The 20,243-nt window shown below is 35.9% G+C and overlaps 1 protein-coding gene across 3 annotated transcripts in view; it reads right to left on the minus strand.

Moving 5' to 3' along the window:
• STAU2 (staufen double-stranded RNA binding protein 2) overlaps nucleotides 1-20,243 on the minus strand; it is a 176,530-nt gene that overhangs the window by 83,396 nt on the left and 72,891 nt on the right. For all 3 annotated transcript variants that reach the window (XM_075023454.1, XM_075023452.1, XM_075023453.1), the window contains exons 10-11: nucleotides 16,968-17,099; nucleotides 13,315-13,375 (exon numbers count right to left, since the gene is read on the minus strand). In XM_075023454.1, coding sequence (XP_074879555.1) covers nucleotides 13,315-13,375; nucleotides 16,968-17,099 — 193 coding nt within the window. The remainder of the gene's footprint in view (nucleotides 1-13,314; nucleotides 13,376-16,967; nucleotides 17,100-20,243) is intronic.

The following is a 20,243-nucleotide window of genomic DNA, read 5'->3' on the forward strand; positions in this document are numbered from 1 at the left end:
CTTGCCTTGGACAACATTTATACTGAACAAGGAAAGCATGTGTCATCATTAATATCAATAGGAGTTAGGGTAAACGCTAAAAAGATCTAAATTTATTCATGTGAATTACTTTTAAATATTTCCAGTGACATGTAAATTAGGGATAATTTGTTTACATTTCAATTTTTTTAATAAATTTTTAGAAAACATCTCAGCCCTAAACCTGCTTAAAACCAGGAGTACATACTTGATCAATTTTGCTGATATTCCTGTGCGTGGAAATGTGCAGAATTAAGGTTGAAGTTTGCTAGTTTTCATATACAATGAAGCATTTGTTGGAAACATGAGTACCCAGTTTGCTGATATAAGAGGAAAAGCTCTTTCTTATTATTAATAAATTGAAAAATGACGTTGAAATGTGTAATTTCATATTAATAGCATATTTTAATCTTCTAGCATATATCTGAAAATAACATGGGTGAACCTGAGCCATATGGCATTTCATTCTAGGATTGATAACCCTGTTTGTTAACTGATTTAGTAATCCCAAGAGAAATCAAAGGGTTCAATGCTTAATTCATTCACAGTACATATTAAATTCATCTCATAATGTAGAATAAATTCAAAGAAGAGAAGAAAATTAATTTCCAGTTACCTAGAAAGAATTCCTCTAATCCTAATAGTATTTTAAATAAAATGTCTACCACAAGGAGAACACTCAAAAAATATTATCAGTAATTAATATCCTCATTTTCAAGTACATGGTGAAAATTGAACTTCTCACTGCTGACTCAGCAAAGTGCTTACAGGTGAATCTTTTAATTGATTTACTCACACATTTGGCTTTTAAATTAATATTGCTTTCAGAAAACTGGAACATCAGCATATACCATTCACAAAGAAGTATCTGTTATTCACCTGATTGCTCTCCCCACCTACCTTCCTGGGGCTGGGGAGCCTGGTTGGACTCTAAAGGTGTTTTACCCAGTCTTACAACTGGCTCCAAAGCCAGTGGACCCTGTGCTGAACTCTAGAGCTAAGCACAAATTCAAGACAATGCTACTGGGAAGGATGGAGGACAGGGTCCCTAAAATTTCTTTTTCTCCATTTGGGACAATTTAGAATATAACCTTATAGATAACAACAACTGGGTAAACAAGCAGCATTATTTTATAGCACATAATGACTATATGATAAGAGTGATTTTATACCCTTTTTTCTGAGGCTCTAAGTTCCAAGGCCTATCACTGCTCATATTTTTAAATAGTCTTATACAAGAGAAAACAGGAATGAAAATTAAAATAGATAATACAGATATTGATAGTTGACATTAGCTTACAAAACCGAACAACAATAATATTGAGTGGCAGGTGTTCATCGCCTCCTAAGATCTGCCCACTGTAAAGCTGATTTCTTATAAATATTTGAGAAACAGAAATGAAAATTGAACAAAAGGTAAAACAGTATACTTGTTTAGAAACAATATATTAGCCCCCCAGCTCAATTTTAGAAAAACATAGTACAACATTAACTTAAAAAAAGTTTAAAGAAGTTTAAAATCAAGTCCAGTGCTGCAGATGTCTGTTCCATTGATGTAATATTACTTAAAACAAACATTTTACATGCTTTCTCAGCCATTTCACTGTTTTTACATGATCCACCCAAATATCTAACTGCTGTCTGGAACAATGGTTTGGAATACTTCCAGATTACTAAGCTTTCTAAATGTTAAAATAACTAATATGCAGCATATGATGAATAAAAAGATATTGAGCAGAGTATAGCAAATGCTCCTAAAGTACTGACTTTACTCTAATGGTGATGTTAAATTAATAATAGTACTTTTACACTTATGCAACACCTTTCTGCTAAAGACTTCAAAGTGCTTTATAAGCAATAATTAATTTAAATCATACATTGGCTTTGAGAGGCAGATATTATATTACCATCATTGATTATCTCTGGAAACAAAGTAATGTAATATTCCAGACATCGCGTTAATATAGTTGCAAGCTATTAACTTTTTATATTCAGGGCCTATGTTTCATGAAGCTTCTTACAAACTTGTTTTAAAAAGCCAATAAAAACTTGGTCTCTCTGAAAACTTCTATCAAGCATATATTAAGTGTAATTCATTATCTATTTTTAATATATTAATGAGGATTTTTTTAATATTCTTCACTCTTGTCTGCTTACTTCAACTCTGTTGAATTGTAGAAGAGTGTATATATATAATAGTTTAGTTACAGTAGTAAAGCTGTTATCACAAGACAAGGAGTGTGACATCAACAGAGGAGTAAGTGTAAGAACAAAAGAACTCTTCAGAAATTATTGTAATTAGTCTTGAAACAAGCACTTTAATAAAAAAACATGTAAGAAAGAAATACTGTACTCTAACACCTTTATGCATTGCAGGAGAACACCTCTAGGTGAATATTTTCATATTTTTGTTAGTCTTTCAGCTAAAAAAAATTTGGATTTTTATGTCCACTAAATACTTATCCCATACTAACTTCACCATACTCCAAAGGTAGCACTGTAATTATTTGGAGTCACAGGATCTATAATACTACCATTTAGACCATTGCACCTTCTGCTGGACATTAACTTAGAGGTACATTCATGAAACATGTTAAAATGATTTCCATTTATATTATTTAAACCTGTGGGCAAATGTGCTACGAAAACATGCAGGCTAGCTATGCAACGTAATCACTAACATTTGAAAAACATGTCTTATTCATCCTTGGCGGTAATTGTTAGCAGTCTCCTATAATCTTCTGAAGTCTCCGAAAACTCCACACCAAAGACCTCTCTTACCTAAGAGTAAATTTCTTGATCTTCCATTGTCTACTTTTGCTGTCACATATCAGACAACTGCAAAACAGTTTAGACTCCAAGGCAAGTGTACAATTAAGATACAAAATGGCCCAACTATCCCTCACAAGCCTTCCCCTTGAAGTGTAATCTTAGTGCTTTGATTCCACTTCTTTTCATAGCAGCAGCAATAGAGGCAGTCTCCAAAAGATCTGTTGGAGTGGTGTTATTTTTATCCCTAACCCTTTCTCTTTAGGGTCCCCTTGGCTGGGAAGACAGGGTGCCCTTGGCTGGGAAGGCAAGGGGACCTTTCTACAAAAGGGTCCTCCACTGTCTGGACCTCCATCCCTTCTGGAGTTCATGGAAAACAAAACTAACCATCGGAGGGACTTTCTGCATGGAGAATGGGATGAGGAAGGAGAACGACTGACAATATCACCAAATGAGCCTCAATGTAATAAGACTCTGCAAAAATTGAATTTGCTGATACAGGACAGTGACAAGTTACCCCACAGCAGCAGGCTACTAAGTTAGGAAAAGTTCGGAGTGATGACAGTGTTGCCTACACACTCACAGGTATTAGTGTCTATACTGGTACCACTGGTTTCCCATTTTCAGTTTTCTATTTCTGTCAGGAAGATCAGAAAACACAAAAAGCTGAAATTTTTATTTTATCATTCAACTCCAAAAGATGACCTACAGAATCAGGCTTGTATTGTCAATCTGCATATATATACACCAGTGCTAATTTTCTCTCTTTTCTACTTGATCAACACTGTAGTGATACTCTTCCTCTGCCTTCACTCAATGACTTCTCCTAGTTCAAGGTTACTCATTGACTTTTCGTGTTTATGGACACTCAATATACTTGGTCGAAACCACAACTTTATTCTTTCTCAGAGAACTACAATTTTCTCCCTAGGCTCTCACCTGTCCTACAGGAAAGCTATACTTGTCGGTGCATCAGAAGCAGTGTCAGCTGGTGTATGACTCCCCCTGACACCCCTGAAGAGCACATGCTCTTCCCTGCACTACAACCAGTGATATGGGGCACCAGCATGAAGGAGTGCTTTCATGGCTTGTGTAATGATGCAAGGTAAACCATGATATAATTCTGTATATGACATACTCATAAAGTTTAACACCCTGATATTTGAAATGACCTATCACAAAGAGAGAATCACTATTTTTGGAACTGAATGAAATACTTGATAGATAATCAACAAAAAGCTTGCTTTCAGATCATGCTACCTGTATTCACATTGAGTAAAGCCGCCTTATATTGTGCTGCTTAAAGTACGTGGCAAAATCTTGTAGTAAGGCGTTAAGCAGGAAAAGTTAGACCCAGGTCTAATCCTGACTTCACTATTATCTAAGTTAAAATGACAAAACCTTAAGAGACATAGAGGACTTTCACAAGCAATAATTCCTCCATAGAACTGGCAGGTTCTCAACATGCCCTAGAATATGGCCCATTAGAAATCCAGTGAGAGCAAAAAAGAGAATTTACAAAACCAAATAACTATTTCAATAACAAGACTGAAAAATGTAGATATTATCATAAAAAGAAATTATTGTTTTATACTCCACTCACTGTAAAAGCCTATTTATATACTAGAATATTTTCAAATTTTGTTTTATTACCTCAGTAGGAACTCAGAAAATGTCAGCCAAACAATTGAATAGGCAAATAGTATGGCCACTGCGTTCTCAGTAATCGTCTACACACAATCTTGGCTTGAAATACCAAGATGCAATCATTACCTACTTAATACAGCTATCTGTGGTATTTCTAAGTCACCAGCTACTGCAATATTCAGACATGAAAAAATGTTTTGTCATTACACGATGTCCTTCAATCAAAAGATCTCATCTACATGACCTTAAACAAACTGGTGTTATATAAAGTCACTCATTAAAATACTAGTTTATTTAACCTTAAAATAACCATGACACTGAAGTAAATACTATTTAGTTCTTCACGAAGTCAGTTCTTTATATCCTTAACTTCTATGGAATATTTTCTGTACAGACAAAAAGGAAATTGCCGTATCGCAGAATACTTAAATTGTATAAATTTCTGTAACATTTGGTGCTTAACTCATGTGAGGAAGTCCTTTGAAACCTCCCCACAGCTTTACTCCTGCTTGGGAACATAAGATTTTGGTAAAAAAAAGACTTAGTGTTGGCAATGGGAAATTTCTACAGGATATTCTATGAAATAGACAGACAAAACACCTACACCACTATTTTTACATGATAATTTCTGCATCGTAAGTTTCCAACAATAGATCAGTGTACCAGATAACCTAAGATTAAGATGAAGCAGGTTCTGAAAACAACCAATCTAAATGCAGAAGAAAGGACAGTATTCTTTTCAGTAAAGATGATCAGCAAATTTGGAGCAGGAGCAAATCAAGCTAGTGAGCTGGCACATGAAGCTGCTTGTAAAAGCTAGAAGAAAGTGATTTTTGAGGGGCTAAAGCAATTAGGAGAGTGCGTAAGTGCAACCAGGGGTGACCTATGCAGGCAAGACTATTCATTAACAGATTAAGAGGGGAATAAGAATTGTGATGATGAAAACAAAGGCATGACCCACACGCAGAAGAGATGAAAGAATGAGGCAAGTCTACTGGACAAGGATAGAGAGGTTGCTGAAGCTAAGAAGGTCAAGGGGGACATTAACAAGCACCGCATAGGTACGAGTGAAGATCAAATCAGAGGAGGAGAAAGCGGTGGGGGAGTGGAAGTCATAGGGATAAGAAGTTTGATGTAAAGGAAAGGGGATGGAGGAGAGAGTGGAGAATTAAATCTTGGTTCTGACAGCAGTAAAGCCTCAGTTCAAGTGATTCAATTCTTCAAGAACTTTATTATCCTAGACTAAGGGTGAGGTACACGGTGGCTTCCAGGTTGGGAGGGAGTAGGAAAAGTCAAAAAGACTTCAGAAAAGTGAAAGTATTTAGAGAAACACAGTATTGAGGGTAATTGTGTGATACTGCTCCATTTGCTTGGCTGAAGACAGAAATCCAAATGCAGATAGTTTGCAGAATTACATTATTAAATCTGAATTTGAGAGTTAACATCAAAAAAGAGCTCTGCGTTACTATTTCACATGCAGTTTTTTTCCCAAAGAATAGACTAGCAACCTTGAACAAATTTAATTCACATAGGAATTCCAGGGGACCAGGAAAAGCAAAAGGATAATTTCTCTGAAATTATCTCTACCCACAGAGCTGGCTATCTACTGTCATGGTGGCTGTTCCCTCTTTATACATTTTCTACATCAAGAGTTTAATGGTTAAGCAGTCTCCTAGAAAGCTGACTCAGGTTTCTTCTCAGCCTGAGGGCATCCAAACCACAAGCTTCACAGCCCAAGTGTATGTTTCTTACATATGCACAATCCATACTACTCAAGAGCCAGGTGGCAGGTTGCTTGCAACACTTTTTTTTTTTTAACCTGTGTCTAAAATATGTAGAATATAATATCTGTAAACCAGCCAGGGAACACCAGAATACTTATCTGCACTTCCACTCACAAGTGCTTTAATCAACAGACAGACTACAAAGTCATGATTTCTTTAGATCACTCCTTCTCTGTGGATTTCTTGCAATTTGACAGCATCTGATTTTTTATTTTCTGTCTGCAAGTCATAATGATATTAGATACACATCTCCAAAAGGCAGCTGCTATTATCTAGATTACTCTGCACCCCATGAGTACTCTCCTTCTGGTGAAGAAGGAAAACTAAATCTAAGTCTCCCAACTTTCTGGGCACGTGTTTAAAACACTAGGTACTTTAGAAATACACTCTGTACTCTAAACTCAGCAAAGAAAGCATTACATCTGAAGATGCAAAACTTGCAGTACTTTAAGCACCTAACTGAGCATCTCAAAAGGGGAAACATAGGAAAAGGAGGAGGACCAATTGCAGTTGTCATCTTACACACCTGAGTTGTGCCCAAATCCCACTTACACACAAAAATGCTGATTTGGATCTTGCCACTAGTTCTCAAAAGAGCAAGGAAAAAATAACCACACTCCCTTCCCTGTTTTGTTAATACAAGGTGTTTTTTAATGTTAGGTGTTTCAGAATTTTTTTTCAACTGTTTCAAAAAATATATGCAAGAAGTATTTAATTAGTGTTATTCTGGATACATTATCTCATTCTCATTGCTAGATTAAACTGAAAAAGAACACGTTAAATGACACATTAATAATGGAAAACACAGCATAGACTTCCTAGCTTCAATAACTCAGAGAAAAACAAAATTGAACAAATCTCCTCTGCTTCTAAATTTAATTTTCCTATGTCTTCAGTTAGAAAGAAAATATAGTTATCTAAGAAAGACCCTTGCTAGAAGATGGGATGAATCCTTTTTTTTTAACAAAAAAAAAATTAGCACATCAACTCAGCAGCTACAGAGGCAAGGTGTTATTTAAACATAACCAACTGCTATAAGAGACTCTAGCCAAAGTTGTGAGACATACAGAGTATAGGCAAGTGGCTTAGCTGATGGAAGTGCTCCCTGAAACACACAGTAATGGTATAATGTTCATCTGACAGTATGTTTGCTAAAAAAACCCCACAAAACAAAACAAAAAAACCCAGACCAAACAGATGGAAAACTACTGTTCTGTGGCCTGTGCTTCAAATACATGCTGTTGTCAACCCCTCTTACTGTGGTTTCTATTCATAATGACAAATAATTCAACAAATGTTTAGCAACGTATCAATCTAACTCTTAGCAAGAGTGTATTATAATTGACGAAGTTTAGTAAGTTTGGAAGCAATTCAAAAGTGATGTCCAAGGAAACAGCAGTACTTAGTGAGCAAAAATGCATGCAATCTACTGCAAATCAGCTTTTAAATAAACCCCAAAGAATTACATATTTCAGCAAAATGTAACACTTATAAACTCCAATTAAAAATGTCTGAAATACAAAACAAAAACTTTATTCCCAAACTGTAGACTTCAGTTACTGTTCATACTGGGGTATTAAATTATCTACTGGACGTCTTCACCAAAATCCCCAGTTGAAAAATAAACATGTAGAGGACTATAAAAAGAAGTCTTCATAAAACTAGTGGGGGCCAGAACTATAAAGTTCACATACATTTTGTTTCCTCCAAAGTGAAATTGTATTACTGTGCAAAATTCCATAAATACATGATTTATTTTGCATTTATTTTCTCCCCCAAAACCAGTAAAGAAACATCTAAGTAAGAATTTGACGTAACCATTCAGTTAGGGCTTACAATAACACGCATATATTTTCCTATTTTTTATATTTCTTATATTCTTAATCTCTTATTATTTAGGTAGATTTTTAGAAATACTAAAATACATGTTATTTATGGAAAAATGTTTGAATTTTCTCATCACAGATTTAAGAAACTTCTGAATATCTATTTGCTCTTTTCTCACTGCTTTTTCTTTTTTTACTGAGAAAATTGCATGAGATCAAGTATCTTTGTTCCTTGGGAGTTCATCTGCTCCTGCTGCTCATTTACCATCTGAAATCATAATCATCTGTTGGTGACAATCTAATCATCTTCACAGTAACTAATTGTGATGTCACAAACAAATGATTATGATTTCAGGTGGTGAACAAACAGCAGGAGCAGATGTACTCTGAAGAACAAAGACTGTAAAGTCATGCATGAATCCCTAGTAATAAAATGTTAGGCAAGAAAAACAAAGAGCCTGTCCTTTACAGAGAGGTAGGATTGCTCTGAGTGTATTATTATTATTATTATTATTATTATTATTATTATTATAAGTTTTTCAATACTTACTTTGTGACTCCCTAAATTGCTGGAAATAGATAAAGGAAAACTATACTACGGAAAATTGAGGGTGGGGAACATATAAAAAGAGTTAGGGTCATTTTTTCCTTGTTAGAATTATAATATATAAAAACACTGTTATTTTTTCCTTTTATCTTTATATATTTTTATTTTTCATAGCTCATCTACGGCTTCTCCTAGAACACATACTGTATGATGTTTGTGATTATGCCATCCAGAAATATAAAATCAAAATATGTTCCCAAGAAAACGCGCTTTGCATTAGGATTGTTTATTTGTTTAATGTTTTGTTTTTGTTGATAACTGCTTAAGTCAAATCCAGAGAGATAAATGAGCATTCTGTTGACAGTAAACATCTCCTGTATGGGATGCAAATGCTAGTGGTCTGCCCACAATGTCTCAAAGTCTCTTCCAGAAGCATCAGGGAGAAAAACTCACTCAGCGTTCTTGTTATTTCACGTGTGAAAAATGTCTAAGATATCCCAAAACAAGAAACAAATAGCTTCTTGTTTCATCTTTAAGATTGTGAAATGAAGAGGAAAGCTAAAGAAGTAAACCTGGGGGAAGAAGCTTTGCCAGCGAGTAGGAGGAACAGCAGTAAAGTTTGCCGCAAGGATAGCTGCAAAATAACATGATAGAGGGGAACAGGAGAAGTTAATTTTCAAGGTTATTTAATAGGGAATACTAAAAATGCATTGAGTGAGTATGTAGGAGGAGATGGACTGTAGGGTATTTCTCAGCAAAACAAACTACATAATAAGAGTACAACGAAATCTGTTCTTCAACTGTACTAAAATATATAACTGTTACGATTTTTGCTTTTGTTGTACTGAAGTATACAACTTTACTTTACTATTCCAGTTTTATTTTACAGTTTCAGATGGAAACAGTGCATTATGCATACAAAAAAGAGTATCTGCCTGCAGAAGGAAACTGATGCACAATATGTTGTCCTAGCAGGGGACAATTTTTTTCCTGGAATAAAATTACTGGAAATCTGAATAAGAGCTGCCAAATCGTAGGTGTAGCAATCCCAGATCCTCAGATTTTCAAGACCACTGAAAGTTAGGTTTTTCGGTAACAACAAATGCAAACTGTACATTTCTTTTATAAGCAAGGATATAGAAGGGAGGAAGCTGCTCCATTTGCCCTCTTTAAAACTTCCTACAATAATGATGACACTGCAAGAGTAGATTCACCTACCAACAACTGTTGTTCTTAAATATAAACTAGCATATTCATACCTGAAAGGATGTGACATTTTTGATCGCAAACAGTGGAACTTGTTCAGAACTGCTTTAAAAAAACCCCTAGACTTCACAGGGGCATGAGAGATCATGCATGCATGTGATTTCTCTTATTCAAAAGGAGAAGACACTTTAAATTTCCTCAGTTCTCCTTGACTACAAAGCTCTGAAGTTATCTGGGACTCTGGGGCTTAGGGGAAGATCAATGGGTGTGCGCAGGGAAAACTCTTAATAACACTAGTTCTTCTTCAGGATTTTTTGTGCATTCCCTGTGTGGGAAACTAACACATAATATTCTACCAGAAGCAGAGCAGGCAAAGTGCTCATAGGTAAACATGTACTGGCAGACTATCCCCCTACTAAATATTAGCACAGCATTTCAACAAGTAATCATGTCTATGAAAAAGTGGTGAGAAATATCAAGTGATACTGTGTAGATCTCCAAATGCGGCAATCCCCTGACCCCAGTCATGTCCTGAAAAACAGTCCTTTTCATAGAGCCATTCAGTAGAAAGGTATCAACTGAACTTACTGTCTTACTTAATTACTATCTTACTATCTTAGTGACTGAACTTACTTACTTTTCTATCCAGGAACATGTGGTTTCTCCCTATAATTACAAATAAATGGTGTGATATTTATATGTTGAAAGCTCTACAGTATAGAAACTACTACAGTGGATTTCTACATAAAAATATACTTTAATAGAGTGCCAATTGATACAGCAGATTCATAATTCTATCAGAAAGGCCACTTTAGTTTAGAAATACCAAGAGAAGTTTCAATGAGAAACTCAAAAAGAAGACCTATTAGCAATTCATTCAGCCATGGGTGATATCAAATTAACACATTTAGAGAAGAAAAATGCATTTCTACATCTTTCATGAATCCTGGATGAGACTGTAAAGTGAAGAAAGACTGGTCTGTCCTCTACATAACTGTTAACATATTCATTCTCCTTTTATGCCTTTATATGGAAATCACAGTTAAGCTGTAAACTTTAAAGAAAATACCGTAGAAAAGAAAGGCCTTTATGAGGTGAAGGGTTAAAAAAAATCAGTAAAATATATATCTGCCTGTTGATAACATTTTGGGTTCAAACCCTTCCCATTTTGCAAAAGGATAGCACAGTCCCTCTGAAATAAAAAATTATACGCTTTAATGAGCTGATTATTATTAAAGTTGCCTCTAGATTGGAAGCCTCAAAAAAGGAGTTAAGGGATTAAGCACAGTGGTCTCTGAACAGCACTGTCAGAAATAAATGCTCTATGTCTATTGACATGACAGCTACATCTCCTTTGATTTCCAATTTACTTGGAGATCAGAAGAATGGAAATGAAGGCATCTAGCAATATCTTTCGTGCATTAGAAAAGCATTCCAGAATGAAAACCTGTTTCTGTACCATGGCCTGTGGTGGCTGCAAAAAGGTCTGTGAGCAGGTCTATCTGTGAAAAATAAGTTCTTTGGTCAGCAGAGGTTTAAACTATAACTTTTATTGATCTTGTCTCCTGTTGAGTGAGTTTGCCTTTGTGTTCTCCTTCTAGATTTGGATTTAAATGTATAACTGCTAAAGTTTTCTTGCCAGATGAAGACTGGGAAAGGGTTTGTTTTTCTTTTTGGTGTAGTAGACAGTTGTGATGTCATCTATAAATATCTTTGCTACAAGACACTGCAAAGATAGGAGAGAAAAGCTAGAGGTCTTATATGCTGTCCCAAACTCCAATATGTTACCATTGAAGATATTTCACAGGCCATGTCCTTAGAGATTTTGGCAAACAGAAATCATCTAGGAGTATTGATGAGGACTGATGATAGGGCTGGAAGGAAGCAATTAGAAGTCTTAGATCCTGTAGTATTCCTCCTTTCAGGGAAACACAATGGCACATGCTGAATCCAAGATCACTTTAAATGCTAGCAGACTTCTGTGTAAGTTGAAGCACAAATTATTCCCCAGGTCTAGTGGCTGGGAAGACCACATATATACTGGAACACTACTGAACCCTCTTAAAACCTGCTTTTAAGACCATGTCCTTCAGACATATATAGGCAAAAAATAGAAGGTAGCTCATGTGCATGTCCGTCTCTAGTACAATCCTTAGTTGAGGGAGATAATGTTTGGGACTCTTAAGTTCAAAACTCAACACAGTTCTAGAGAAGAATCCAAAGCTCACGAAAATGTGAAGGAAGTACTATTTATATTATCTTTACCACTCTAAACAGCAAAAATGTAGTTGTAAAGTCACAAATGTCTGTCCTATTCATTACCTGTTGCAGTGAAACTGAAGTTGGTCTTCACCAACAAGGTCTTTCAGGCCTTTGTGTCTATAGACACAGCTCAAGGAAGAGACAAACTACCAGTAATGGAACCTGATCACAGTTGGGGATCTCTTGTGAAATATTCAGCCCCTACAAGTCCATTGGACCAATTGAGATATATCTTAGCATGCTAAGTCAACTGGCTTATGTCATTGTGAGGCCATTCTCTACTATCTTCAAAAAGTCAGAGATGAGGAGAGGTCTCCAATGCCTGGAGAAAGGCATCATCATCATCATCATCAAAAAAGGCACACTGGTCAGCCTCACTTTAGTCCCTGGGAAAATCATGCAGTAAGTCCTCTTAAAGCCATTTGTGGGCACATAAAGGTGAAACACACAAAGCAGAAAAAAGCCATTTGGAAAAATAAACATGAATTTACCAAGGATAAAAACCAGCTTCAACAACCTGATTGCCTTCTATGATAAAATGACTGGATTTATGAATGACGGGAGAGCAGTGGATGTCATTTACCTTGGCTTTAGCAAGGCTTTTGACATCATGTCTCCCACAGCATCCTTGTATCCAAGCTGTGATGTTAGAGTCTAGGTAGATGAATTACTATTTGATGAAAATCTGTTTGGATGATCAGGCTTAGAGGACAGTGGTATGCTTTGGGGGACCCAATAGCAGCCTTCCAATACCTAAGAAGAGGTTGCCAAAAAGATGGAGCCAGGCACATTACTGAGGAATGTGGCAGAAGAACAGGAGATGATATTCATAAACAAACAGGAGATGTTCTGACTTCAATAAAAGGAAAAAAATTGAATGTGAGGATAATTAAGCATTGGAACAGGCTGCCCAGAGAAGCTATGGAATCTCCATCCTTGGAGAACTGGAAAAAAGACATAAGCAACCTTGTCTGAACTCTGTCCTGACCCTGCTCCGAGCAGGCAGTTTAGATGACCTCCTAAAATCCCTTACAACCTGAAAGATTCAATAATTCAAAGAGTAAATTAAAATCTCCTTGTTCCTGCATTCATTCATACCTACACTCACACAGAGGACACTCAGGAGTTAATTCATCTAATTGCAATAAAACCCCTAAAATATTTACAAACAGCATTTCAATTGTCTCGAAAAATCCAAATCCTACCAAGACAAAGAGAAGTTAGTATAAATATAAAATTAGATAGCAATACTTACTGTTACTTGTTGGCTCAGGAAACCCAACATTCTGGCCATTCCAACTCTTGTTTTCTCCAAGCTGAAACAGGTAGAAAAAGACAAATAAGTAAAGAGCAAACTACTCCTTAAACAGAACATTCATGTTTATAAATTTAGTTGAAAGATTCTAAAGAGGATGACTTGGGATTGCCACATCTGCTCACAAAACTTTGCTAACACATCCTAATTTTTGTCTAAAATAGGTTATTCGAGGAATGTACCCTTCATGAATAAACATTAACAACTATTGCCTAACACTGAAATATAAATGTTTCCCCAAGGATTAAGCTCAACTCAATATGTTACCAAATCGGACTTAAAATCAAATGTTTTAAGCAGCTCTCCACTGAAAACATACACAGACACCAGAGAAATTACATTCTAAACCAAGAAGATCCTAATATCTGCCTATGAAAGAATGCGTAAACACTACAAAATACTTTGGGTGTAATTTTAAAATATTTACTTGCTAGGAATCCATTTAGTTACTGAAATGGAAGCAAAAAAAGATTGCAATTTTCCATTATTTTAATATATTGACTTTTTCAAGGAAGCTAATTGTCTTCAAATTAATTTTATTATTTTTTAACACTGGGTATTAGTCTGACACAGAAAAGGGGAGCAATTAACACAGAAGTTCAAAATGAGGCCATTACTGAAGTCTACACAGTAAATAAGATGGCAGTGTTCTAGATTTACATGTAAATGTGGATAAACATGGCCAAGCTTCCTCATGAACTAGGAGCCATTGACAACCAGCTCTATGAATGTGAAACAAATGATCCTTTTCAGATTTCACTGGGATTTTGCACACAAACAGAAAACCTCACAGCAAAGTAGTCTATATGCCATGACAATTTACTACTGTCTGTTACAACAGCATGGTTTTGCCATGAATCCATACTGCAGATACATAACTTGATAGGAAAATCAGCACAAGCATGCTGCTAGAGTATGAGAAGAACATTTCCAACTCTCATTCCTCTTTTTTTACTGTTTATTAACTTGATCACGATGGAGAATTTAACGACAACTCATCTATCAGTAAGTTATCCTTAGTGCTGCTGTCTCATGTGAATGCAATCTACTCTGGTTTTCTTCTCTCTAAGAGAATGAAAGTGGCAAGAAGAAACGAAAAGATGGAAACATGAAAAAATGAAGACATTACAACTCTCCTTTCTAATCCATAGAGCTAAAATTCTGATAGCTGCAAAAAGTCTCCCAGGGCACTTTCAAATTGCTCTCCTCAGGGCTCTGCACAACCATGACTGATTTCTTCCAGGAACAGGATTACCTCAGAAAAGAGCAGAGCCTTTACTTTTTTACATTACCTGGATTACCTGTTTACCTGTGCTGCCATCAACACCATGCATGGCTCTTGTAACACTCTTAGGTCTTCATTAAAACAATGAATACAGGCACATTTTATGCACCGGGGTTAAGGAAAAAACACTGAATTTGGTTTTGCACTCTTTTTAAGGGAGGAGGAAGGGGATGAAAGGACTCGGGGAAGGGGGGCAGGGGAAAGAGAAGTTGCCTTTTTTAAAAGCATCAAAAACAACACAAGTGAAAATTGTACATTTAGATGCCAACCTGATACATCAGCTAATCTACATTGGGGCCCATTTTGGATTCAAAGAGAGAAACAAGTGTCTTCTCATGGTACATCTTTACTATGCAATTTATATGGAAGGCATTTCACAATGCTCAAATTGTTAGAGATCTAAAGGCTATTTTCCCTCTTCTCCAGCACAGTTTAGTTTGAGAATTCAAATGCTTTCATCTACACAAACTAACTTGTGTATCTGCAAATACGTTCAGTCTGCTATATACAGAAGATAAAGCCAGATGTTATATTTTATGTCCTTAACCCCAACAAAGCTATAAAAATTTGTTCTATGATCTTGAATACTGCTGCTACATAAAATTTGAGTAGTTCACATTTTTTGCATACAGTATCATGTTTGCTCATTGTGTTCAGAATAATATTAGGCCATTGTATGCTATTCTATCAATTCAAAGATACCTACATCTGCAAGTATGTAATTAAACCTGTTTTTTTAAAGACAATACACTTGTAAGCAATAATTTAATAAATGTAGGGAAACAAAGCAGCAATGCGCCTTTTTAGCCACTCAATTTTTTTTTAAGGATTTCAGTGTAACCACAAGTTTCCACTGTGTAGAGCTCTCCAAAGTAACTATGTTGTGGGTTGAATTTTTTCAGGCGTTATCTCTGAAAATTACTGAGTAAAAATAGTTCAGCCAATTTGAAATCCAAGAATGAAAACCTATGTTTTCCTATTAGAAAAAAGAAGTTGACTTCTCTGTTTTGCTTTGTTTCTCAAAAAGCCCTTTGGCCAAATTGGCAGTGAAGAAAAAGTTGAAATTGGTAGAAAGTATCTTCTACAGCAGAAAAGTCTCAGCATCCTGGTGAAAAAGAATTATCATTTGACTCTCTCATAAGCCTTCTTAAAAATGGCTATGACTGCACAGTGTGTTCTCACTAGGAACACCATCTAGCTTCCAAGTACTCTGTTTAGAGTGTTGCACACTTGTATATGACTAAGAAACATAGTGAAGAATGTAGTGAAGGTCAGTGTGAACAGCATACACAGAGCTGCTCCACTCAAAGGAGAGGGAAACAGAAGGAGATGGAGCCAAGTAACCAGTATGGCATTTATCTTTTCCTGGCTAGAAATACAGAATGTATAGAACAGAGTATCTTCCTATATATGTAATTATTTTTTTTTAACAGAAGAGAAAGGGTGTTTCAGAATATATAGAGAGGGACATATACTATATTCAGATTTATCATGTGGTCCCTAGAAAAGCCCAGCAGAACATTCTGTTGACCTTAGCTAGCTGGTGCAGCCAAAGCAAACATTTAAGCCATGACCAAAATATATACATGCAGTGACTCTGCATATGAAAGAAGCTGTTCAGAGTCCACAGCTTAGCCAAATACCTTACCAAATGTCCTTTCAGGATACAAAAGTAAAAACCTTAACACTCAATTTTGGTTACAAAACCTCCCATCAATAAACTCAAGACAGGAGAGGAGTGCTAAGTCGCACATCACTAACATGGAAATACATACCTGCAACAGGTATGAATTTAAAATGTAATTCCTTCTCCACAAAAAAAGAAAAAGACACACATTTTCTTTCTCAGTCACCAAACCTGAAAAGGCCATTATTTTTCTGGAATGCTTTTAGTGCACATGCAATGGGAAGACAAACATTGACTACCATGGCTACTTCATGTATGAAAATTACCAATGTCATTCTTCTCAGTGCTCTCATGGATGCCCAAAATAGAATAAAAGCAAGAGGCATGTTCACCCTGATTTTTAAGTAGAAATGGGCACACACTTCATATGTACACTTTTGCACACATGCTATCATACGGAACTACATTTCTGTTCTTAATTACTCTTGCAGGAGGAGAGGCTGCAACTACTACTAAGTGTAGCTCTAGAGCTGTGGCTAAACAAAGGCTGATCTCTGACACGCAACCCCCTAAAGCACGGGATGCACAAGTTTAAGCTTCCATTCTTACCAAGCGATTAGCTGATACAGCTAAAAATCTAGAGAAGAGTAAAATGTGGCCATCATAACAATTGGTTCTCACCTTTTCTGGCTGGTCTTGAAGAGGAGTAGAGGCTTTGTAACCCAGCTGTAGCAACATTGCTTCTGCTGCATTTCTTTTAGCTATTTTCTTGTTTGGGCCTGTTCCAGTAGTAATCTCATTGCCTACTTTTACCTTAAAAACAAAACATTGATCACAATCACGATAAATGCAAGACTGCTTAATATCACCATATAATAATCTTGCTGACCTACCAACAACTGTCAGCTCTTTTGATGAAGATGCAGTCCTGAAAAGGTAAGAATAGTGCAAAAGGGGAATACAATACTGCTTCACACATAGGAGCTTGTTAGGATTTTTCAGAAGATCCCCAAACTTGTACCAAAGAGCTAAAATTTTCTGTACCTCAGTGCACACACAGCTGTCCCCCTCTTCCACCAGCATCTGTGTCAACCCCATTCTCTCTGCTGAACATCTCCCCCCCTCTTTCTCAACGCGGGAAGTGCTACAGGATCTGTACTTCCTCTTTCTTGTAGGAGCATTGCCTGCAGCACCTCCCCAGCTTCATCGGGACAGTATCCAGAACAACAGAGAGACAAACAATGATCCAGAGATTTAAATGAGACTGGTTTCTAAAGAAAGATGAAAACCACGTTCGCATTCCTCCCACTTTGTTGCACTGCAAGGAACATGGGGGCTGGGGCTGCTTTCTTCTTCTGCACTTACACCTGGCAAGCTTTTATCAAAACAGCCTTTGGAAAGAAGGCTCCTTGTTGGACCTATGGTCTGTACTGCACAAAGGGTTTCTGACAAGCAAGATGCCTTTCATAAAACTAGGAGAAATTAAAACCTCAAAATAAAGACAAATTATGGGCAATGGTTATCCACAAAGAGTGAGGCTCTAACTTATTCCTCGGCTTTGGTACCTTTCTTAAAGCTTCTTTCTGAAGCTGTATGTGTCTGGTTTGTGATACTAGCACTGTCACTGCTATCACCTATGCAATACTCATAGCTCTTTGGTAGGTATCTTTCACTCTGTCCATTAAGCCATTTTATTTGCCAAATCTTCTCTTAAAAGGGTGTATAATTCAAAAGTGTGTTAAAAAAAGGAAACAAAAATAAAATAAAAATAACAAAATAGCCAAGGTGATCTGAATAAAAAAAACGTTAGAGGTCAAAGACCTGAAACAGTCTGGAAGAAGCTTTAAAAAAATTGTAAAAACAGGCATCCAACTGTTAAATAAATAATAAATGTCATTTAGTAATTTATGTTATTCAATAATTATTCACTCTCCTCAAATTGTCACATATATTTTTTCCTAAAAGTTTTAATTTTTCTTTACTCAAATACCTATTAATTCTAAATACAAAGAAGAGGATGTAAATAAATAATAATGATCGTGTATATCCCTTCAAAGTATATATATAATTAAACAAAAAGATTTAGCTACCTAAACCAGAAATATTAATGATCTTGAAATATAAACCTTATCTTCTATGCAGTTCCACAATCACAATTAGAAAATAGCCAATCTGCTACAAGTTTATATGCAACAAAATTGAGGGACTTTACTGGGACAAGACAAAATGATAATTTATAACATAGCTCACAATAAATCAATGCACTGCTATTTCTCAGACCTGTAAAACTGGTTTAGCTATTATTATAACCTCTATCAAGGATTAAAGGTCTGACTACAAAGAGAAAGAGCTTTCTGAAATTAACTTTGGGAACAGAACACCAGCTAATGTCATCAGAGGTTTTCTTCTGTTTATCTAGTAGTCAGGACAAGTAATTGGATCCATTTCATCACATCTAAACTTGCTCTTTGTGTGACAGATAAAAATGAACATATTATCTCTGGATATTTTACTTCCACATTCAATTAAATTAAATGAAAACATTGTTTAAGTAGTTTATACAAAGGCTTTTTATTCTGATAAGACTTTTTGCATGTCATAATGAATCCACTCAGACTTCCTGAAGGCGGGAGAAACAGCAGTATGATTTCAGCATGAAAATATTAAAAAAGGAGAAAAATGGAGCTACAGTGTTTAAAAGTATTCATAACAAAGCAACTGTTCTAGGGAATTTCTTTGACTCTTTCTTTCACAAGTTTTCTTAGATAAGGGAATCTTCTATGTATTCACTGTTTTTAAGGTTCTTTTTTATTCAAACCAAAGATTTTGCCATTATTGAGACTCCTCCAATGGAAAACCAAATTCTCAGCCCATCTTTCTAATACTGCATTGCGTTACCCAGTCCCCTTCTGATGCTGCACACAACCATCTCCAACTGCAGGCACTCCCACAGCGGTCTGAGCATGTGAAAAGGGATTGTCTGTGATAGGATCACTCTTCTTCAAATACTTTTAAGTAGCATAAAAAGTTGGAAATCCAAGTTTATATTCATAAATCAGATTCTGCAACAAAAGGAACCCAGTACCTTCTTTTGCTTCAGAGAGAAAAATAATAAATCATCCAGAAAGACCACTGAGGTCCAAGGAAATTAAGAGTGCTAGCCTATCTTGATAGACATGAAGGAGGCACTTAAAGATTTAAGTGAAAACATAACTGATTTTCTGGAGAAGGAGGTGCTGGAATGTCATAAATTCTGCTTGTGATCAGAAGTGACATTTTGGTGTGTTTTATAGATAACAAGTCAAAACATGTTGAGGTATGCTGTTCTGAATTGTGCCAGCACAAAATTACCCCTGAGTGAAAACACAAGAGAAAAGAATTCTCCCCTGTTCCTGTCTTTCTCAATCTGCTGTTGTGCTATCTAACAAAATATCATGGCTATATCAAATCTTTGTAAATGTTCTTAATTTAAAAATTAAAAAAACATTAATGATCTACTGTTTCTGTCTTAGGTCCAGAGCCTTTAACTGGACAGGCTAAAACACATGATGGAAGGCTTTTTTTGTGGTATTTCAGATATGAACGAAGCCACAAAGAAACTCAAAATCTGAAAAGATTTACAACACTATTTTTTTAAACCGAAATGCTTGGTAATATGGAGATACTCATATCCATATTTCAGAACACTTGTTTGTATTGCAATCCTCTGATCAACAATAGCAAAAAAAAGTCTTTTTGAAAGACAAGTAAAAGTAAATAAGTCAAGAACCATCAAGGATAAGGACAGAAACCATCAGGTGAAATAAAAATAAGAGTATCAAAAATGCAAAACCACTACAAGAAAAGCATCTAGAAGGCACATAACCTAATTGCCATTTGTTTCACCAAGAGAAAGAAGGAAGTTCAAACAGGCTTTCTGATAGTGTATTTCATACTCTTCTTGTATAACTGACCATA

Source organism: Buteo buteo, chromosome 3 (genome assembly GCF_964188355.1).
Source record: "Buteo buteo chromosome 3, bButBut1.hap1.1, whole genome shotgun sequence".
NCBI classification, from domain to species: Eukaryota; Metazoa; Chordata; class Aves; order Accipitriformes; family Accipitridae; genus Buteo; species Buteo buteo.